The following is a 22,674-nucleotide window of genomic DNA, read 5'->3' on the forward strand; positions in this document are numbered from 1 at the left end:
CATGCCGGTAATGGTCCTACCGCCATGCCGTAGAAGTCCCCAAAAAGTCCATTACCGGCTTCGACTAAAGTGCTAATGGCACCTCCGCCTTCACGCTGCATGCAAATTGCGTTCACCGCCATTAGCGGTCACCGCTATTAGCAGTCACCGTTAAAATGCGGAACCGGAAATAGCGTTATCGCACAAGAACGGGAAAGAGCACGGCGGCCATCTTTAAAAACACAATCTATTGCCATCCTCTGCATCCAGGACCCCTTTCCAGGAAACTCGGACACAAATCCATCCCGGATAGCCCAAAGATGCCCAAGGCCGTAAAATAAGCTGCTGATCGCCAATGTAAGGAAAAATTCAGCGATGAGGAGCTGATCATGCTCACTGAGACACTAGCGGCAAATGCAAATGTAGTCTTCAGCAATGACATGCGGCGGGAGACCATCCTCAAGAAGAAGGCCATCTGGGCAGAGGTTGCCCACAAAGTCAGTGCGGTGGGCACCACCACCCGCACAGTCAAGGACTGCCGTAAGAGGTGGGATGACCTCCAGCTCCGTGTCAGAAATATATTGTCAGTGAACCGCAAGCTGGCATTGGGCACAGGAGGTGGCGGCGATTCACCTCTGAAACTCCGTGAGTGGGAGGAGACCTGCGCATCCACAATTGGAGTGGAATCGATAGAGGGTGTTGGAGAAATGGAGCATGGTGTGGCCACTTCATCCGATGGAGGTGAGTGTATACATCAAAAAATGCACAGTGAAGTGTGAGGGGCCCCCCAAATATGTGTCCATATTCAGGCCATGGATCCAGCCACAAACATACATGCATGCATCACCACATACACGTGCAACACAGACCCATTCATGCATGACCCACCCGACATCCCCATTACCGGAATCCACAATAAAGAGGCCCCAATGCATAGAGCGGCATGACGTAAACATTCAGCATAAGGCAGGTAGAACCATAAACGATGATATTCCCCATTTCTCACCCCTACAGGATCACAGACAGAAACTGAGGACCCACGCACTGCGACACCTGCTCCCCCATCTACAAAAAAGCCCAGGAGAGATGCGACAGGGGACACCGCCTCCACCTCAAGGGTAACTGGGAGGAGTGTTCAGCAGCAGAGGGACAAAGGCAGCAGGAGCACAAGTTCCACACAGCCTGAGGCGATGCTGCTGCCATTGTTGCACCCACGGCAGTGTGTCCCATTGCATGTGAAATCAGCACGGAGGGCACGCACTCTGCTGCCACCAGTTCAACTGGTGAGGCAGCAGACACTGCACCACTTTCGGACGAGGAGGAAGCACTTGATATTGTGGATCGAAGCCAGATCCCCAGCCCAACACGCTCCATTGAGGCAAGCCCAAGGTTGTCATCAGGGTCAGGTAGCCATGGAGGATCAGCCACCCACACCGTGGAAGGGGCATGGAGCCCCCAGGTGTCCTCACCTGATGCCAGAGGCATGGACCAAGGCGCAGCAGTCATCCCTCCTGCTCGTAGCACGCAACATGACCTTGCATCCATCAGCCAGAGGGAGGCAGAGATCACTGGGCTGGTAGGGCAGCATGTGGCCGAGGCAGCCCGTCTGAGGGATGACCTCTGTATGTATGCAAGGCAGACAAGGGAGGGCATGGAGGCCTGCACAAACAGGATTTGCAATGAAATGGCCCAACTCAGGCAGGCCGTGATCCGTATAGCTGACGCGATTGAGCGCCAATGCCCACCCACAACACAGGATCCACCGGGCACCTCCTCCTCTGGGAGTTCCCGGAAAACAAGCCTGCGCCGCTCTCTGTGCAACCTGAGGCGCACCACATTCCAACCACCCAGTGGCAGAGGAGGCACTGAGAATTAGGGCCAGCAAGGACTAGGTTGCACATGTGGAGAAGGACACGTACACACTATGAGGCTCACATGGGGGTGTTGTGGGGGAGGGGGGCTAAGGGTGTTTTTGGGAGTGTTGTGAGGGGAGAGGGGTAAGGGTGTTTTTGGGAGTGTTGTGAGGGGAGGGGGGTGAGGTCGTTTGCACAGTCACCACGGCGGGTGGATCTAGCTTCCCAGTCAGAGCTGCCCAAGCATGGAACACACTCCCACTTGACCTTAGACGCCCCCTACCTTACACTAGATTTAGATCTAATGCCATCAAATGGCTGCACAACAACGATTGCAACACCTGTTAAGACAACATTCCTCTGCGCTTCCTCCTGCTGATCCTACATGTACTGCCTCACCTGTATCACCTGCTGTAAAGTATCACTTGCTGTAAATTACCACTGTTTTTGTAATAGGCTGTGTTCAGGCCTCTGTAACTAAGTTTCGAATCTACTTGTTTTGCTGCGCCCGACTGCCCACGGGCTTGGAGCGCATTAATAAATAAATAAACAAACAAACAAACAAACAAACAAACAGTTGGGGCCATGCACTTTTTGTTTGAATTTTGTTCACAATACACTGTTGAGCAATTGAAACACAGGCTTGGTCTTCATCATTGTGTATGTGTACTGTATTGGGGAGATGGTTCTTTGTGGGACTGACCACATGCATCAGGGCAACAATACCCATCTGCATCCATAATAGTTTTCCCTTGTATCTCATGGAATCTGATACATCAGATGCTGATGCACACCGTGTCCCTCCTGGCCATCGCCACTTGCATGTCCTTGCGGGCCGTTTGACCCATCCTCATCACCATCCACATCATCCTCATCTGGCGCTTGCATGTCAGGTGGCATAGGCACATTCCGTCTGATGCACTTTTTGTGCTGCATCACACATGGCATGGTTATCTTCAGCACTTTGTCATGGCCGTACAGGAGAGCCTCACCTGGCACGCTTAGGCCCAAGAGCTGTGTGTTTGAAAGGCCAAATGTCTGCTCCATCACGACGCGGGTATGGGTATGTTCAATATTGTTGTCCTCTTCCTGCTGGTTCTGTGGGTTCCATACAGGGGTTAGGTGCCACCTCGTCAGGGGATAGCTGGCTTTGCCTGTATGGGGTGAAGAATGGGTACCTGTTACCGGCCACCTCTGGTGCGGCCTGTACATGTCACACAAATCGTCTTTGCATTGTGATTGGAAATCACAACCGACAGCATGCATGCAGATGAACTGCGTGACTGCAATGTGCAAAGCTGAGCTCGACCATGCAAGTCGACATGCCCGAATTATGCCTCCGACAGTAATAGAAATGTCCTGGGTGAGGCCAGGTCTCAGGTGTCCTTGGGCCCAGGCAAATTTAGTTCCGCAATGCCAGTGTACTGCCATTCCAACATCCATGTTGCCATGCTGTGAAGCATCACTTCAGTGGTGCTATGGGTTTGTGGTCATGTGCCATGGCTAGGGGTGATCCCTTTGCATACATTCTAGGGCACATTGCTGTATTGATGTTGTGCTGCCCAAATTCTGTATGACTGTCTTGACGGCATGTTGCTGATTTGTGTATTATGTGGTGTGGCATGATGTGAAATGTGGGTGTGGATGGATGTGTAATCTTTCGAAAGTTGGATTGTATTCAATGTTGTGCAGCTTCACATTTCATGTGAGGTCTTCTCAAGTACATTGTGGCGTTCCCCGATGTACATTGGCGTACATCTGTATGACCATTTGTCCCACGCACGACGGTCAACTCCCAGTTGGTGTATGTTTCTCTCCCCCCTCCCCCAATCACACCACCATGTACATGCCCTGCTAATCACCAAATTGCCACGATCGTTGGCCGGCTTGTCGCTCCATGTTGCGTGGTATGGTTGAGTTCTACAGGACCATTGAATCATGGGTTGAGCCGGGATGTCTGGAGCAACAATGTGTGATTATCTTGTTTGCGTCACATGCCAATCGGACAATGATGGAGTGGAATTGTTTTCTGTTTCGGCGGACTACTTCATTGTGATGTGGGACCACCAATTCTGCATGGGTACAGTTGATGGCCCGATGCTACTTGGGATGGTTGCAAGTGAACAGATGCCAACTGTGGTGTTTGCGATCTCCTGGACAGTCCGTGGCAGGAATATGTGTTCATGTGCAAGCTTCAGGAGGGCATTGTGTACCTGGTTCGGCGTGCATGGGAATACTGGTTGTTAGATGCTATGCATCTGCCAAACAGTATGCTGCTAGGAGCTGTGGCCAGGAAGTGGAGCACAGTCACCACCTTCAGTAGAGGGGGGATTGCAGTTCTGATGTCTATGAGGCTCACGCTGTCATCATGTATCTTATCCACGATGCTGGTGATGGTATCCCGGTGCAGACGGTACGGGGTATGTATGTGCTCAGGTGTTTGGTTAAATGGACTGGCTTGGATCCTGGGTATTGGTGGCTGGCTCTGTGGTATTTCTGGGTGCCCTAGTGGTGCTTGCTGCGCTTGTCTTGCCCTACTCCTACTCTTCCTCCTGCGTCTCCTCTGTGCTGCCTGTTGTTGGTGCTGCCGCACTGCAATTGTGTCCTCCAGCCCATGTAATGCTGCCAGTATTGGAACCATTTTGGTGTGGGAAGGTGTGTGGGAAGGGGTGTGGTGTGCTCTTTGGTGCTGCAACTCTCCATTGCCTCTACCTGTGCTGGATGTGGCCACCTGTGGCAGGTGGGAACACTGCTCAGGTCTCTTAATGGGTGGTTCGCGATGCCGGTATTAGCGCCATGCCGGTAAGGGGGTTTTGGGTCTTTACCGTGCCGCTATTGCCATGTCCGCATGGCTTGTGATGCCGTGCAATTAGCGCCATGCCGCTATTTCCGGTCTGGGGCGTGCGCGCCCACGGACTTGTCACTATTAGTGGCACCGTACTTACCGGTTCCTCTAATAGCGGCAAGTCCGGGTCGTAATTAGCTAGGGAATTTAGCAGTACCGGTAATCGCTTACCGGTACCGTTATTCCCTTACCGCACAACGTTTAATGAGGCCCATAGCCTTGCACAACAGCACATGGGAATCTACCAATCCGAAACCCACACCCATGTTCAGCGAAGGGTGTTAACCGAACTGAAGCTGCCAACAGGACATCAATAAATCTCGCTCTACCTTTATCCCTGCTACACCTGACACACACTCTATACCCTCTTACCCTTCAGATGCGCCAGAGCACCAGGGGACCACTCCGGTGTTGATAGTGCACGGTATAAATGTCCTTTAAGGTTAACATTAATATATCTTGTGAGTTGCAAGATTTATGAGGTGGAAAGTGAATTTTAAACTTTCCTCGCAGCTCACATCAAAATGTATAGTTTCTGCCTGTTTGTGCAGGAGAAAAGTTGAGGGTACCAGTGAAGTGAGTGGACGCCATCTCATGAGCCAATCGCCAGAGAGGACTCTCTTAGAGATGCCGATAGGGTTGGAGCAGGCCTAATCATACGCAGGAAAGCCTGACGTGTGACTCCATCTCCCCAACCCTACAAGCTCTCAGAAGGCACTTGCCTGTTGGGCAGTCACTTATTCCACTGAATCTCACCCTGCACATCCTTCCCATCACAGCAGAGGATGCAAGTCTCCATGGGGTTTCCATGTCACAGCCTTCAACCTCCAAAACACCAGCAGATAGAGTGATTTCCGTCTCCCTGTTCACTCAGAAAAGTGCTTTCCTCTCTCAAAGCATCCTTGTCGATACCGTCGGATTTATAATGTTTTTGAGAGATTTCCAAATACCTACGTTCTGCCAAGATGTCAATATGGTTTGGGGATTATCAACAACATCTTGGACTGCATGACATGTAACTGACCTGTCCCCAGCTCTATTGACCTAGAAAAGGCAGCCCGCCTGTTAGGAACTCCTCTGATTTCCAAGCAATCTCCCCTTCTGTCAGTTTCCCCAACAGAGCAGAGCTTTCTGACTAGTCCTCAATCTATCGCTCTATACCCCTTCTGTCAGCCTATCCCGTGGGGGAACTGGAGAGATTTCCCCTTCAGGCAATCTATCCCGCGGGGGAACGGGAGAGATTTTCCCTTCTGGATGGCTATCCCGCGGGGTAACGGGAGAGATTTCCCCTTCTGGTAGTCTATCCCGCGGGGGAGCGGGGGAGATTTCCCCTTCAGGCAGTCTATCCCGCGGGGTAACGGGAGAGATTTCCCCTTCTGGCAGGCTATCCCGCGGGGGAACGGGAGAGATTTCCCCTTCTGGCAGGCTATCCCGCGGAGGAACGGGAGAGATTACCTCTTCTGGCAGTCTATCCTGCGGGGGAACTGGAGCTATTTCCCCTTCAGGCAGTCTATCCCCCGGGGGAACTGGAGAGATTTCCCCTTCAGGCAGTCTATCCCGTGGGGGAACGGGAGAGATTTCCCCTTCTGGCAGGCTATCCCGCAGGGCAACGGGAGAGATTACCTCTTTTGGCAGTCTATCCCGCGGGGGAACGGGAGAGATTTCCCCTTCTGGCAGGCTATCCCGCAGGGGAACGGGAGAGATTTCCCCTTCTGGCAGGCTATCCCGCGGGGGAACAGGAGAGATTACCTCTTCTGGCAGTCTATCCCGCGGGGGAACTGGAGAGATTTCCCCTTCTGGCAGTATATCCCGCGGGGGACCGGGAGAGATTTCCCCTTCTGGCAGTCTATCCCACGGGGGAACGGGAGAGATTACACCTTCTGGCAGTCTATCCTGCGGGGGAACGGGAGAGATTACCCCTTCTGGCAGGCTAGCCCGCGCGGGAAAGGCAGAGATTACCCCTTCTGGCAGGCTATCCCGCGCAGGCATGGGAGGGATTACCTCTTCTGGCAGTCTATCCCACGGGGGAACTGGAGAGATTACCCCTTCTGGCAGTCTATCCGGTGGGGGAACGGGAGAGATTACCTCTTCTGGCAGGCTAGCCCTCGGGGGAACGGGAGAGATTACCTCTTCTGGCAGTCTATCCCACGGGGGAACTGGAGAGATTACCCCTTCTGGCAGTCTATCCGTTGGGGGAACGGGAGAGATTACCTCTTCTGGCAGGCTATCCCGCGGGGGAACGGGAAATATTACACCTTCTGGCAGTCTATCCCGCGGGGGAACGGGAGAGATTACCCCTTCTGGCAGGCTATCCCGCGCGGGAATGGTAGAGATTACCCCTTCTGGCAGGCTATCCCACGCGGGAACGGGAGAGATTACCTCTCCTGGCAATCTATCCCCCGGGGGAACTGGAGAGATGAACCCTTCTGGCAGTCTATCCGGTGGGGGAACGGGAGAGATTACCTCTTCTGGCAGGCTATCCCACGGGGGAACGGGGGAGATTTCCCAAAATGAATGAAGTTCCTCTTAGAGGCCTCATGGGTAGGAGGATGTCACTCTGCCTGACATATCACGGATTAACCCAGTTCTACTGGTCTCCACTGCCTTTTATGAATTCGAGTTTCTGCATAGGCATTTCACACAAACCATGCTCACCTCTCGCTTATGCCTGCCACTCCTCTGCTCCAATGAACAAACATATGCGGCATAGTCTGAAGAGTTATAAAGAATGCTATCAGACAACGTTTAGTTCCTTTCTCTGGTGCAATCTGCACTCCATGTTTGCCTGTGTAACGTGTTAGGTTGCATTCAAATGAGAAGACAAACTATTCCGCAGGAGCCGAATAGCAAGAAACTATTCCGCAGGAGCTGAATCGCAAGAAACTATTACGCATGAGCCAAATAGCAAGAAAGTATTACGCAGGAGCCGAATAGCAAGAACCTATTCCGCAGGAGCCGAATAGCAAGAAACTATTCGGCAGGAGCCGAATAGCAAGAAACTATTACGCATGAGCCAAATAGCAAGAAAGTATTACGCAAGAGCTGAATAGCAAGAACCTATTCCACAGGAGCCGAATAGCAAGAAACTATTCGGCAGGAGCCGAATAGCAAGAAACTATTACGCATGAGCCAAATAGCAAGAAAGTATTACGCAGGAGCTGAATAGCAAGAACCTATTCCGCAGGAGCCGAATAGCAAGAAACCATTCGGCAGGAGCCAAATAGCAACAAACTATTCGGCAGGAGCCGAATACCAAGAAACTATTACGCATGAGCCAAATAGCAAGAAAGTATTACGCAGGAGCCGAATAGCAAGAACTTATTCCGCAGGAGCCGAATAGCAAGAAACTATTCCGCAGGAGCCGAATAGCAAGAAACTATTCCGCAGGAGCTGACTCGCAAGAAACTATTACGCATGAGCCAAATAGCAAGAAACTATTCCGCAGGAGCCGAGTGGCAAGAAACTATTCCGCAAGAGCCAAATAGCAAGAAAGTATTCCACAGGAGCCAAATAGCAAGAACCTATTCCGCATGAGCCGAATAGCAAGAACCTATTCCACAGGAGCCGAATAGCAAGAAACTATTCCGCAGGAGCCGAATAGCAAGAAACTATTTCCGCAGGAGCCGAGTAGCAAGAAACTATTCCACAGGAGCCAAATAGCAAGAAACTATTCCGCAGGAGCTGACTCGCAAGGAACTATTACGCAGGAGCCGAGTAGCAAGAAACTATTCCGCAGGAGCCGAGTAGCAAGAACCTATTCCACAGGAGCCAAATAGCAAGAAACTATTCCGCAGGAGCTGAGTAGCAAGAAACTATTCCGCAGGAGCCGAATAGCAAGAAACTATTCCGCAGGAGCCGAATAGTTTTTTTCAAGTAGAATTTGGTTGAATGATTACTTCAAGTGGAAGTTCGGTACACACCTGCTCAAAATGGCCAATCTGAAAAATTAGGTAAAAAATGCAAGAGGAAAAACAGCAACTGGAAAAAAAACAGGAAAACAGCAAAGAAACAGTATTTGGATGGGGATGTATTGCTGTGAATGCAAAGGACGGGACATTTCTCTTGGTGCGCGAGTGAGCCGTATTTAAGGGAACGATTGTTACTATGCCCTAATTCTCTCACACTGGTTTATGGAATGTGACTTACAACCCTGGATGAAAGTCGTTCCAGGTCTAGTGATTGGTTGGAACTGGACCAGAATGCCTGGTGGTCATTAATCCTGTGCACTGGTGCACACTCCTTGCAATGCACTCTTGTTAAGCTAATCCATCTCAAGTAATGAGCTGTCCAGCTGTTGAGCATAACCTGCTGCCAGCAGGCCAGTCCACTTAAAGGCAAGCCTTCCTATCATGATTTCCATTAGTACAAGAAGGTGCTAGAGGGTTAACAAAAAAGCTACATTTTCGAGTGCACTTAATATCTAGAGCTAGCCTGTTTCTGTTTATAAGCGCCTTTGTATTTGTGGGCGGTAATGAAGCAGACACACGAATATATTGAATTTCCCAGAATCACACACTTTGGCCAAGAGGAGACGCCAAGATAAGCTCTCAGATCATCAGATTCAAGGGCTGACTTTGCAGGTGCGCGATTCTGATTCAAGAACAATTGACAATATTTGATTTGATTTTCTTTTGTCTACGTTGTTACATGGCATAGATTTAGAATTTTTAGTGTGATGTAGGCTTCTGTGGTCCTGCATCCACATGCAAGCACTGAAGCATGGAGAGTTGCCAAGAGAGCTCATTAGTCACAGCTATGCCATTTGACTCCAGGAAAAGTAAGTGTGCAAAGATTTCCGATGTTTTATTTATTTATTTTTTGCATTTTTAAAGCGCTCAAGCAGCCCGGGGGCATCGAGGCGCTGATACACCAATATTACTTAGTTTCGTATTTATAACGTGCTTAATACCCAGAGGTTTCTAAACACAGACCCAGGGATCAAACCTGTGTTGCTTCGTGTCGTCTTGTTTCCAAGGCGAGCAATTTGCCGCTGAGCTATCCTCCCGGGAAAGCAGAAATCTTGGATCCACTTATTGAAGTAATATTGGACAAAATTAACTGGTTACACAAGGACCCAGGTAATACGGGACACTTAGGCGCAACACTGCCATCCATACTACACGACTTTAAAGGAAACAGAAATGCTCCACAACTATTTAGCTCCGAAAATGACACATTCATAAATGGTCATGGAATTATATGAGATTTGTAAAACATGATCAGAAAGGACCAGTTTTATCATGGAGAATTTTAGCGAATCTTAGTAAGAATGCGGGGGAAATATGGCCCCAATACAGAAGAACTGCCCTGGCCAATTGAGGCCCAAAATGTGCAGAAATATATAAGGCATGGTGTGACTCTCACACAACAATGGCAGAATTTCATTTGCAACTGCCACACATCAAAATGCTGGCTACAGAGACATAATGAGTATAAACACAAAATGGGCCCTGAGCCCAAAAGACATTTCTTCATGAGATTCGAAGGCCCGGGCACTGCACACCTTTCCGTGCCCTTATCAGAATATGTGGGAATGTTTTTGAAGCTGCGCCAGAGCCTGGAAGGGTGCAGGGCTGTTCTTGGGAAGAGTTTTATGGTGGTGATTGGTCCAACACTGAGCAAACAAAGACCCAACTAACGGTTTGTAACTCTGAATAATTCTCAAGAATTAACTCAAATTTGTCTTCCAGCTCCCTGAGCTGATGGCATTTGACAGACACCAAATGGTCTCACATCAGTGGGGGGGGACAGGTGAGGTGGTCTTCCTCTGTTCAAAGAAGATAAGATGACCTGTGACACCGGCTATTAACTTTGAAAGGAGCTAATGACTTGATTGCAGGCCGAGTCAACAAAAGAGCTGTTGGCCAAACCCCATGCTAAGTTTCTTTAATTAACCTCAGATTTCCTTTTTGTAAGTTAAAGTCTTGCAAGTTATTGGAGATTGCCATAGGTTTATATAGAGAATTATATTTTGTCAATTTTCTCCAGAACCGTAACTCTCACTGAAATGATGCAAATATCACTGAACAGATAATGCACAGATACTTCTACTTCGAGTAATCTCCTAAACATTCGACCTTGGGAACCAAAGTTATGAATTATGGCTTCCCAGAAAAAGTTACGCATAGGGAGTCGGGAAGAAGGCGGCTTATTGAATTAGATATCTGTATATCGCATCTTGAAACAATAACATTTACCGCTTTTGAAGAAAACACAAAAATCTGTCATTCGAACGTGCAACCTGTTGCCGAAATGAGACACCGTGCATTACAACCGGCATGATTACACCAATTTAAAAATATGTAGTTTGTGGCAATTATCGAGAAACTGAAAAAAGTGTCACATTGCAGGTTTTTAGCTTCAACTGTAAAATTGTTCTGAAAGATAATTGAAAATGGGTGGAGCTGTAACTCCCAGAGATGGTTCCTAGTAACTGAAGGAACCAATCATGCAAAGGGAGTGGACAATAGTTGTCCAATGCGAATCGTGTGCCAATAAGCAGACACCTCAAAATTCAGATATTTTGGGGTGTGTTTATGGGGTTAAAAGGAAACGCACACTGGGAAAAGTAGATCTCTTGCCAAAATGAGGAGTGTCTGTTCAGAAGGAAGAGCTGACTAAAAAGAGAAGAGCTGTGATGCCTAAACTGACTGGATCTCTATAATATAATTGGAAGAAAGACATAAGGAGGCGAATTTGTCTAGGAGAAAGATTACAATCTGGAAGGAACCTGGAGAGGCAAATAGAGGGGTGGATTCTGGAGGTCTCCATGACTGAACCTGGAGAGGCAAAAAGAGGGATTGCTTCTGGAAGCCTCCAAGACTGAACCTGGAGAGGCAAATAGAGGCATTGATTCTGGAGGCCTCCACGACTAAACCTTGAGAGGTAAATAGAGGGTTGGATTCTGGAGGCCTCCATGACTAAACCTGGAGAGGCAAAAAGAGGGATTGCTTCTGTAAGCCTCCAAGACTGAACCTGGAGAGGCAAATAGAGGCATTGATAATGGAGGCCTCCACGACTAAACCTTGAGAGGTAAATAGAGGGTTGGATTCTGGAGGCCTCCATGACTAAACCTGGAGAGGCTGCCTAACCAAGTCCCTATGATTCCCCTGAGATGATCCAGGAGCCTTGATGACTTTACCTGACCACCAAACTCAGAGAAATTCTAAGTGAGTAAACGTATGCAACCAAAAAGAGTATTGGTGGGGTTTTATTTGAATGAATGCCTTCCCCTAAAATAGATATTCTGGGGGTGGGTATCCAGGAGTAGCTCCTTAGTGTTTTCTGAGTAACTAATAATTAATCTGGGTGCAAGCTCTGGGAAGTTCGAAATCTCCAATCCCTCTCCCTGTGCTGATAAAGATATAGTAATTTAAAGTAATTGTGTATCCTTACATTATTTTTGCCAACCCCGAAATTCCCTAAAACGGAGGGGTGCATTTAAAAAACAAAATTCTCAACTGTGCAAAATTCTCAGACCATGCCTTAAAGCGGAGGTGTTCTGAGTGATAAACTGAATCACTGGGTTTGTGTGGGGCAGAAAGGTGTCTTCCAGGTTAAGGGGATATAACTGATTGAAGAGGCATACCCCCTACTGAGAGTGTGATACTCCTAATCGAAGAAACATTTTCAGTACCTAGTGCTAAAAAAAACAATTGAAATAGATGGAGAAAAGTGGTTTGTTATTAAATGCTTGGAGATGTGAACATTATTAGAAATTGAATGCACGTTGGTATGTCATAGCCAAATGGTGCTGCGCATGAAAAGTGTTCTGCCAATTGAAAAAATGCTACATGTTATTTAAAGTAAACCCCAGGCAAAGTATTTTGTGAAGTTAAAAAGTTTGAGCATGTCCAGAGTGTTGCACAATTCTGCACATTAAGAGTATTTTGTGAGTGGCCAAAGTATGATATTTTCTATAGAGCTGCGTTTATATGTGACCAGGGGGGATAGGGAGAAAAAAAAGGCAAACTGTCCATATTGTTGGGTTAGAGATTCTGCGATCATTGACTACCCTGAAGGAACTTGGTTTTTCAATATGCGGGAAAGGGGAATTGGCAGGACAGACTGTGTGCAACAGAGTATGGTGGCGTAACATGTGATTATTTTGAGCGATATTGATTTTGTTTACTAAATAATATATATATATATATTCTTTCTGCACACCTGCATGATTCTTGGCTTATCTATTGCACTAGGTTGAGGGCTTATAGTGGTATGAAATGAGTCAGAAATAGGGCTAGTAAGCAAATCTGATGAATTGAGTTATTGGTGTGGCGTTTTGAGCAACAAGCTCTCTCTGCAATTAATTGTTGCCCCATAAATATCTCCTACAAGAAGAGACAATTAAGAGGCACACCACCCACAACTTAGTATTTGAGCCTTGAAAAAGACCTCACGGTGGAAACATGTGTCGGCTCTGCTTAGATGCAAACCTAACCATGAGCAATAAACATACTTTGATACTATTGATCATTATTCTCTGTTATTTGGTAATGAAGACGTGATTGTGCATGCGCACAGCAACCACATCTTTTAACTGTAGTTACACAAGTACAGCGGACCCATAACTTAGTTATGAACCTATGGATCATGGGTGTGCAACCTTTGTACCTCCAGATGTTTCAGACTACAATTCCCATATTATCTGGCTTTTAACTATGCTGGTTAGGGATGAAGGGAGTTGTAGTCCAAAACATCCAGCGAACCAAAGGTTGCAGACCCCTGCAATACAGCATGGTTATGCATTATGTTGCCCTACCGATTATTTGGACTGCAACTCCCATGATGCTTCACCACTGACTTTACTGGCTAGAGATCATGGGAGCTGAAGTCCAAAACATCTGGAGGGACTCATAATCAGAGACCATGGTCTTGAGGATGAAAGCAATTAGTTAGAATCGTGGCATATAATTAGTCCCATGCTCAAGATTAGGGCCCTGAAGCAACGTGACCGCAAGCATCTCAGGTTTCTCGTGTCCATGCAGAAACATTTTAGGGGGACACCCTACAGACAGGCAGTGATTTCTAAAGAGCAAAGCTGGCCTTGAATACCGGTTTCTATTAATTGACAGGTGATGTTTGGCGCCTAACGTTGCCAATAATGGAGCTCAACAAAAATGGAGGGATGCAAAGCTTTTGATTAATCAGAACCTGTGCTGATTGCTCTGAGGAACTTCCTGTGAATTATGTATTAGCCTGTGAATAGTTTTTTTTAGCCTATCTGTGACATTACATTCACTAATTTTCTCAGGGGGAGCCTCAGATTACGCCAACTGTTTTTAAACAATGCCCCTTTCAAGTTTGTATTTCAATGTACTGTTCCGCGTCTATTTATTCTTTAATTCAACCCCCAATGCTCTGTTTTGAAATTGTGTGGTCCCATCATTCTTTGCCATATATCTTGTACACATCCATTCGTCACATTTAAGAACAACACATTCTTAGTTCCAATAGCATTAACACAATGCTTGTCTGATCTGTGTGCCTGATTCCAGGTGAAGGGTTGCACACTGTTTGTATTCTCGTGGAGAATCTGTGCTGAAGTTCTCAGTTTACTGCCTACACATGCATGGTCTCCAGAGAGCATGGGTAAAAAAAAGCAGAACATTAAGAATCTAGCTAAACTCAAACATAAAAAAAGAAAGAATCCAGGCAAAGCAAATAAACAAACAGGAGTCTTATAGACATTGTGCCAACACCAAGATCTTGGGATCTTGTAAATCTCCATCAGAGACCTGTTGGGATCCTCCAGAAGTCACAGTTTGAGAAAGTCACTCTTTTTCATTGGGTTTCCAAACTCACCTCCAATGAGCAAGGTGATGCCGGCCACGAAGCAGATCCGCAGCTTGATTGTAGGCTCGTCCTTGAGGAACTTGACGCAGTCGAGTCCAAGGAGCAGGATGATGAAACCAAAGCCGGCCAGAATGTCTGCCGTGATCATGAGCCCCCGGGTGACCACCAGCTTCACTGCAAAGCAGGGTAGGCCATTAGACAGCAGAAGACGGGCACGCGCCAAGAAGCATCAGCATCCTATGCGTTCAAGGGCTTTCAGTCATCTCTTTACATAGAACTTACACCACCAACTGGCTGCTTTAGAACACTTCCATAGAATGCAAAAGGTGGGCAGTAAGAATGGTTGATTATCAATATTGGGCACTAAAATCGATGCTGCACGTTAGGGGTTCAGCTAGAAGGTCTACACTATACTTCAAACACGCCACTCCTCATCAAAACAATCTGCAGACAAATATTTGGTTGGACATACGGAAGCTTGCTTGTCGCAATGGAATTTCAGTCATAATTACAAGAAAATGTCTATTCTTCAAATGGAATGAATTAAAAAATAAGCCCCGAGCACGGGGGGCATTACCAGGTCAGGCAATGCCCGGGGGACCATAGTTACATGCCTGAACGAAGCGAGGGCCTTAACGAAGGCCCCAGCGGCATTACCTGAAGTGGTAATGCCTCCCCTGCGAGGGGCTTATTGCTATTAGTACCCTGGCCCGTAAGACCATGGTACTAAAAGCATTTTTTTCTGTTCTGAAACACGCTAGCGTTTCTGAACAGAAAAATAAAATCCAAAAAATGCCAGCCGGAGAAGAGAAAACAAAGTCTGTGTTCCCTTTCCATGGCGGCCATTGCAAACGATTGAAAAAATGTAAACAAACAAAATGGCCACCACGGAAAGGGAGAAGGGTCTACATGTAGTCCCTTCTTCCTTTGAAGGGACTACATGTAGTCCCATAACCTTTCTGTAGCGGCCATTAAAAAAAAATAGGAAAAAGGTAAACAAAAAATGGCTTTCATGGAAAGGAAGAAGGGACTACATGTGGTCCCTTCTTCCTTTTCATGATGGCCTGTTGCAGATTGGAAGTGAACGCCAGGGGACAGAACTGTTCCCAGTGCGTCCTTTCCTGAAATGGAAAGAAAATGAGGTAAGTGGTGGTGGGAAGGCAGGGAGGGAATTCTGGGACGGGGGAGAGGGAAAGACTTAACTCATTCCCTGGTGAGGGGAGGTGAGCAGGCTCAGGACAGCGGGATTACCGTCTGGCAATGCCCGCATTCTGAGCGTCCCCATTGGCTGGGAGGCTACCACACCCCCTCACCGGGTACCAATGCAAAATAATACACTTTGCTTCCAAATTGTATATTCTTAAATCCTTCATTGCAAAATTGCTCCCAAGTAATATTAAACACATGAAACGTTTTAGAACGTTAAGATACTTTGCCGTTAAGTTTGAGAACACAATAAAACGTGTGCAGTAATTGACTACGATTGAAGACTCACTAATTCAAGTGATCTATTAGCCCACCGACTGCCTGCTGCCTCTTGTCTTGTCTCCTTTCTGTGTTGTCTTGTGTATATGTGTGACCTTATGCCTGCAGGCTTTCAGTGCATTATAAATACATAAATACATGCGTGTGGATTGTTTCATGAAACTTATGCAGTTTAATTGTGACGCGAGCACGGCACATATGTTCTTCGCAGTGAATGTGTGTTCAACATGCCACACATAGCACTGCTATAATTATGATTTGCTTTCAATGACTACTCTAATGTCTCTTTGAATTAACAAAGCCCCAGTTATAGATGAATTGTTTTGAAGATAATGTGGCCATCTCAAGACCGCCCTCTTCTACTGCACCCAATGAAGGTATAATGAAGATTTTGTTTTAAATTTAAAGTAAAGGTTTGTTAGGTTTTTCTTTTACCCCTTATTACCCGGTGTCAGCATCAGATGAAGAAGTAACACATGCATTGCGTCGTCGTGGCATATCAGTATAGATTATTCTAATAAAAGGCATCCAAAATTGGGATTTTATGTTTTTATACTATGGATGCAAAGGTTAATATGAGAATATGCTGTTTATTCCCCATTCAAAAATGTTAATATGGGACTCACAGTTATCCGAAGAATGTCTTTATTAGTTAACCCTTTTCTACAGTCCTCTGTTGCTTCCCAAGGTTAAGGCGCTGCTCAGTAAATTATATGAAATGTTAAGGTACAACTGCACGTAAACCACACCTTTTCCTGGACAGCTGCTTGCATTGAGTGTGTCCATCTGAACCGTGGGTTTCCCCACTATGCACAGGTTTTCCTGGACAGCTAGCTTGCATTGAGTGTGTCCATCTGAACCGTGGGTTTCCCCACTATGCACAGGTTTTCCTGGACAGCTGCTTGCATTGAGTGTGTCCATCTGAACCGTGGGTTTCCCCACGATGCACAGGTTTTCCTGGACAGCTGCTTGCATTGAGTGTGTCCATCTGAACCGTGGGTTTCCCCACGATGCACAGGTTTTCCTGGACAGCTGCTTGCATTGAGTGTGTCCATCTGAACCGTGGGTTTCCCCACTATGCACAGGTTTTAATATCTCTGAAAATGCAGCTTACATGTCTACTGTCTACTCGTGGTGTAGCATTCTGAGTTCATACCGGAGGTCTGTGTAAACTTCTTCTTAAGGCTGTGCTCTTGCTTACACGGAAAGCCCATTTTGGCCACTTCTCCAAGTCCTGAGTACCCTTATTCAGTATAATATGAATATCATCAACTATCAGATCAGAGATTCCTACACTAACACATTGTACCAGGCCTTTTCTGTATTACACTCCCCGTATAAAGCGGGATTCTGAAACGTCATCATGAGTCATGGTTTTAGTTATTGGAAGTGAATATGTGTGTCCCATTTGTTTCATTAGAAACAAGAGGGCAGCGCCACAATGTTAATTAGCTCTCCCTAATAAGCTCTTTTAATCTTTGACGCCAATACTCCTTAGGTTTGACTGTTTGTAATAGCTTTGGATAATAACTTGCATCCCAATACAATCATCAGGGAGGGCGGGTGACCTTTGCAGTCCCCATATGAATCACAAACAGATCTGAGATAAGTCAATTAAATCTATTTCTAGCCATTGTGTTATTAACCAGCAAACTGACTTCAGTGATGAAGAAATCACCCCCCATGCAAATACAGAGAGTACTCAGACCAAATACCCTTCTGCATCCTGCCAGAGGCTTTTCAGCATACAAAGATACGATGTCTTCCAGGTCTAACATGCCTCTCGTGTGAGATATATGTAATGGCTCTCTGATAGTCTCCCTTCCCTTCTAGCTAGTATTACGCGGCGTAATTTACGCCAGCTTTTCATGTCTTGTCTGTATGAGGCATGAGGGTGTTCAACATAGTTTGTATTCCTTGGTGAGCCACTCCCTGATTTGTAAGTCACTGATTTTCTTGCCATGTCTAATTCTGTGAGAAGTGACCCCCCCTGTATTCTGTCACCATGAGAAAGTTGGACCAGAATCACGCCAGTAGGATTGTTCGTGTTTTATAGCTGTCTAGGGCTTTGAGTTTTGTTCAGCTGTTTTCTCTCTCTCTCAGACAAGGAGTTTGCAACAATCTTTATACCCTGTGAACATAATGTCGGTATTAAGAGTCACTTTAGGAAGTTGTTTCTTTTTCAACATCTTCATTCATATTGAAGTAGATACAGACTTCCTCCATGTTTTATGCAAACACCCTAAATGTTATGTTTTAATGGTGTGAGCATTTTGAAAGCTATTATCAAATGTATTATTGCTGTTTTGAAATGTATGATCAAATGTTTTGGTAATTTCTGCAGATCTGGTGATGGTTTTCAATCTCCCGCCCTTGAATGCTTTCATTGAAGATGGAGACTCAGAAATCTGCCCCCCTTTTTCCAGCTGCTTATACTGCATGTGCCCGATGCATACTCAGCAAGTCCAAAGAGAATGTTATTCAAATTGCATTTTGCCTTCAGCAGTGAAAAGCTTCTTAGGGCAAATTTCATGGTGTGTGGTTCCTGATTGGTTCATTTTTGTTAAGTGAGGCTCCTTGTAACTTCTTGATCCTCGGGCATAGTTATCTTGATGGGCATAATATGTTGGAGGAAGAACAGCCTCTTAGCCCTGTTTTATCTACTTGATTTCTGTAGTTCTCTGTGCTTTCTCTCCACTGTGCAGATCTGAGCCTTTCAGGATCAATACTCTATTTAGTTGGGTGCTTGACCTGAGACACACATTGGTAACATTTCATAATAACGAACTGAGTTTAATAGTGTTTCTGAGATGACTTGGAAGCCAAACCCCCAGAAATGTCATATTTACGTGCCATATGTGTATAGCCTTCTTGGGTTGGATGTAAAATATGGCAGAGTTATAGGAGACTATGGTAAGATCGTCCCTCCCTCTAGTTCTAGGAGTTCTAGGAGACTATGGTAAGATAGTACCTCCCTCTAGTCCTAGGAGTTACAGGAGATGATGGTAAGACAGTCCCTCCCTCTAGTTCTAGGAGTTACAGGAGACGATGGCAAGACAGTACCTCCCTCTAGTCCTAGGAGTTACAGGAGACTATGGTTAGATAGTCCCTCCCTCTAGTCCTAGGAGTTACAGGAGAGTATGGTAAAATAGTCCCTCCCTCTAGTCCTAGGAGTTACAGGAGAGTATGGTAAGATAGTCTCTCCCTCTAGTCCTAGGAGTTAAAGGAGACTATGATAAAATAGTCCCTCCCTCGAGTTCTAGGGATTACAGGAGACTATGGTAAGACAGTCCCTCCCTCTAGTCCTAGGAGTTACAGGAGAGTATGGTAAGATAGTCTCTCCCTCTAGTCCTAGGAGTTACAGGAGAGTATGGTAAGATAGTCTCTCCCTCTAGTCCTAGGAGTTACAGGAGAGTATGGTAAAATAGTCCCTCCCTCTAGTCCTAGGAGTTACAGGAGATGATGGCAAGACAGTACCTCCCTCTAGTCCTAGGAGTTACAGGAGAGTATGGTAAGACAGTCCCTCCCTCGAGTTCTAGGGGTTACAGGAGACGATGGTAAGACAGTACCTCCCTCTAGTTCTAGGAGTTACAGGAGACTATGGTTAGATAGTCCCTCCCTCTAGTCCTAGGAGTTACAGGAGAGTATGGTAAAATAGTCCCTCCCTCTAGTCCTAGGAGTTACAGGAGAGTATGGTAAAATAGTCTCTCCCTCTAGTCCTAGGAGTTAAAGGTGACTATGATAAAATAGTCCCTCCCTCGAGTTCTAGGGATTACAGGAGACTATGGTAAAACAGTCCCTCCCTCTAGTCCTAGGAGTTACAGGAGAGTATGGTAAGATAGTCTCTCCCTCTAGTCCTAGGAGTTACAGGAGAGTATGGTAAGATAGTCTCTCCCTCTAGTCCTAGGAGTTACAGGAGAGTATGGTAAGATAGTCTCTCCCTCTAGTCCTAGGAGTTACAGGAGAGTATGGTAAGATAGTCCCTCCCTCTAGTCCTAGGAGTTACAGGAGAGTATGGTAAGGCAGTCCCTCCCTCTAGTCCTAGGAGTTACAGGAGAGTATGGTAAGGCAGTCCCTCCCTCTAGTCCTAGGAGTTACAGGAGAGTATGGTAAGATAGTCCCTCCGTCTAGTTCTAGGAGTTATAGGAGACTATGGTAAGATAGTCCCTCCCTCTAGTTCCCTCTCGCTATTGTCCCGCAAGTCATGTTTCTAAAATCTCCATTCGGATGCATTAAGTGCTAGATTTCATTTGCCTCCCAGTGCAGGGGGCATAGTCCCAGTCCTGACAGTCCTGCTAAGGGACGATTAACAATTACTCTTGTGAGCCGCAAGGACGTATCTGCAGTCAATCATCAGCATGGATCTTGACGATATCAGCTCTTAATGCCTCGTCCATTCAAGTCTTGCTCATGCTTTAAGTAAAGAGTATATTCACTAGAATGCACCCATGCGCCCCTGCGGCTTTAATCAGTTTCCCTTCATCCTGCGGAATTGAGCAGATCCTTCTTTTTCACAAAGGATCTCTTTTATTGTTCAGGGAATTTACCCTTAAGTATTCTATTTCTTTTGTGTTAGTGTATATTCTAAAAAGCAAAATGTGCTCTGTATTAATAAATCCAAGAGACATTCCATGAGTCCCTGATATATCAGGATGATGCATGGAAGTGCTGCTGACATTAGCTTACCTGTTTAGATATGAGCTTTGCCGAAGACGTTACCAAATGTAATTAAAGCATTCACCCCTCCCCCTTTTCCCTGAATTAGTCTGGTAATAGTTTGGCATCAGGGGCCTGTCACTGGACTTGTTGACCTCATTCCTCTCCGACCGACTATCCCAGTTTCAACTGGGCCCTTTTCTCTCCCCTATCACACTCTCCACCTGCGGCGTCCATGAAGGCTCTATCCTATCGCTGTGGCTCTTCAGTACCTACCTTGCCCCTTTGGCCCGCCTGATCTCCTCCTTCTCGCCTCACTTTCAATGTTATGCAGACGACACGCAGCTCTCTTTCAAGCTTCCCTCCACTGCCTCCTCTTCTCTTTCTCTAATCTCTGACTGTCTGACTGCTATTCAGGCAAGGTGTGCTGCCAATGATCTCTGCCTTAATGCCAGTAAGACTGAGATCCTTCTCATTGAGCTCCCTCCTTCCCTCCTACCCTCTAGCCACCCTCTATGGGCCCCTCCCCTCCTCTTGGTGTCATCTTTGACTCCTCTCTCTCCTTCTCGCCTCACATTGTGGACCTTGCCAAGAAGGCCCACTTTCGGCTCCACCTCCTCAGAGGCATTCTCCCTTTCCTCACCTTGCCCTGGAAACTCGTTGTCTCCAGGGCTCTGGTCCTCTCTAGGCTTGGCTACTGCAACAGCCTATTACTCCATCTGCCTAAATCTTCTCTGTGTCCTCTTCAACTAATGCGGAACAGGACTGCGAGACTTATCCTTGGGCTCAAGCCCAAGGACTGCATCTCTCCAGCCCTAAAATGTTTCCACTGTCTCCCGGTTGCTGCTAGGATCAAGTTCAAGACCCTCTGCATCATCCACAAGGTTTTCTGGGGCCACGGACCCCGCTACATCCAACTCTGGCTCCCTTAATACCTCCCAGCTAGACCCTTTCATATTCTAGCTCGAACTCTCAGCAAAGCAGACACTTTTCTAAGGGGGTAAGCCTCTTTCCTTGGCCGGACCCGCCCTCTAGAATTGTATCCCTGCCCCTCTCAGGTTTGAGGTGGATCTTCTTAAGTTCCAGAAGATCCACAAGACCGTCCTTTTCTCTTCTACCTTCCCTCCTCCCTGCCCTGCTAACACCCCCGTCTGCCACAGTGACTGGCTGCCTGAATCCCTCAGAATTCTACAGGGCACCAGGACACCCCACCCACCCTCATCCTCGCACTTAGCATGTGGACCTTACCCACCTGCACTCCATTAATGCCCTGGCACTTGCCCTCCTGACCTCCCCTTAGTGCTTGTCTAGCCCCCGTAGCCCTCCCCCCTCCTCCACCTACCCCTCTCACTTGCACTCTCTCCTCTTTACCATGTGCTTCCCTTCCCACCCTAGCACTTTGCATTTTTCTCAGTCTGGCACTCCCCCCCTCTCCCGCGCACTTTACTGCATGGGCACGTTATGAATGTCACAAGGCCTAGTAGCACCGTTATTGTTAACTTTCCACCTTATCTCCCCCCCTTTTTTTGTGTCTTGTGGTGCCTCGAAACACCATTTGTTGTGTAGGCACCTTACAAATATCCAATAACAAAATACAATAAATAAATAAATAGGATCAGAATTAAACTAGTGGAACTTGGTGCTCCCTTCAGTTGTACCTTTTTTTGTCTTCCCTTCTTCCCCACCCACCCAAACACTCCATCATGGTGCTGTGTCTCTGTTATTTCCCTCTTTCCCTCTTCTTAACATGGCCTTTGATTGGCTTTTGATCATTGTATGCATGTTGCTCGATTAAAAGTCCAAATAAATGAATGCAGCATATTGTACGCTAATCAGAATCTTGCACAGGTGCTGTGGCTGTCTGGGTTTATGGTTTCCACTCTGTCTTCGGGGGCTGCTCTGGTTGGCATCCTGGGGGTCCGCTTCAGCTTCCGGAACTGTGTAGTGCACAGAGGCTCCACTCTGTGTGGGTTTCTAGAGCAGTGTTTCAGGTTGCGGGGCATTGTGGGTACCCAGTGGTTGCACTCTCGGTTGCAGGGGTATGCAGATGCACCGGGGCCT

General features: G+C 46.9%; 1 protein-coding gene across 2 annotated transcripts in view; it reads right to left on the reverse strand.

Moving 5' to 3' along the window:
• CLDN16 (claudin 16) overlaps positions 1 to 22,674 on the reverse strand; it is a 233,238-nt gene that overhangs the window by 72,679 nt on the left and 137,885 nt on the right. For both annotated transcript variants that reach the window (XM_069617451.1, XM_069617452.1), the window contains one exon: positions 14,482 to 14,646. In XM_069617451.1, the coding sequence (XP_069473552.1) occupies positions 14,482 to 14,646 (165 nt within the window). The remainder of the gene's footprint in view (positions 1 to 14,481; positions 14,647 to 22,674) is intronic.

This window comes from Ambystoma mexicanum, chromosome 10 (assembly GCF_040938575.1).
Source record: "Ambystoma mexicanum isolate Mex_15411 chromosome 10, UKY_AmexF1_1, whole genome shotgun sequence".
Taxonomy (NCBI): domain Eukaryota; kingdom Metazoa; phylum Chordata; class Amphibia; order Caudata; family Ambystomatidae; genus Ambystoma; species Ambystoma mexicanum.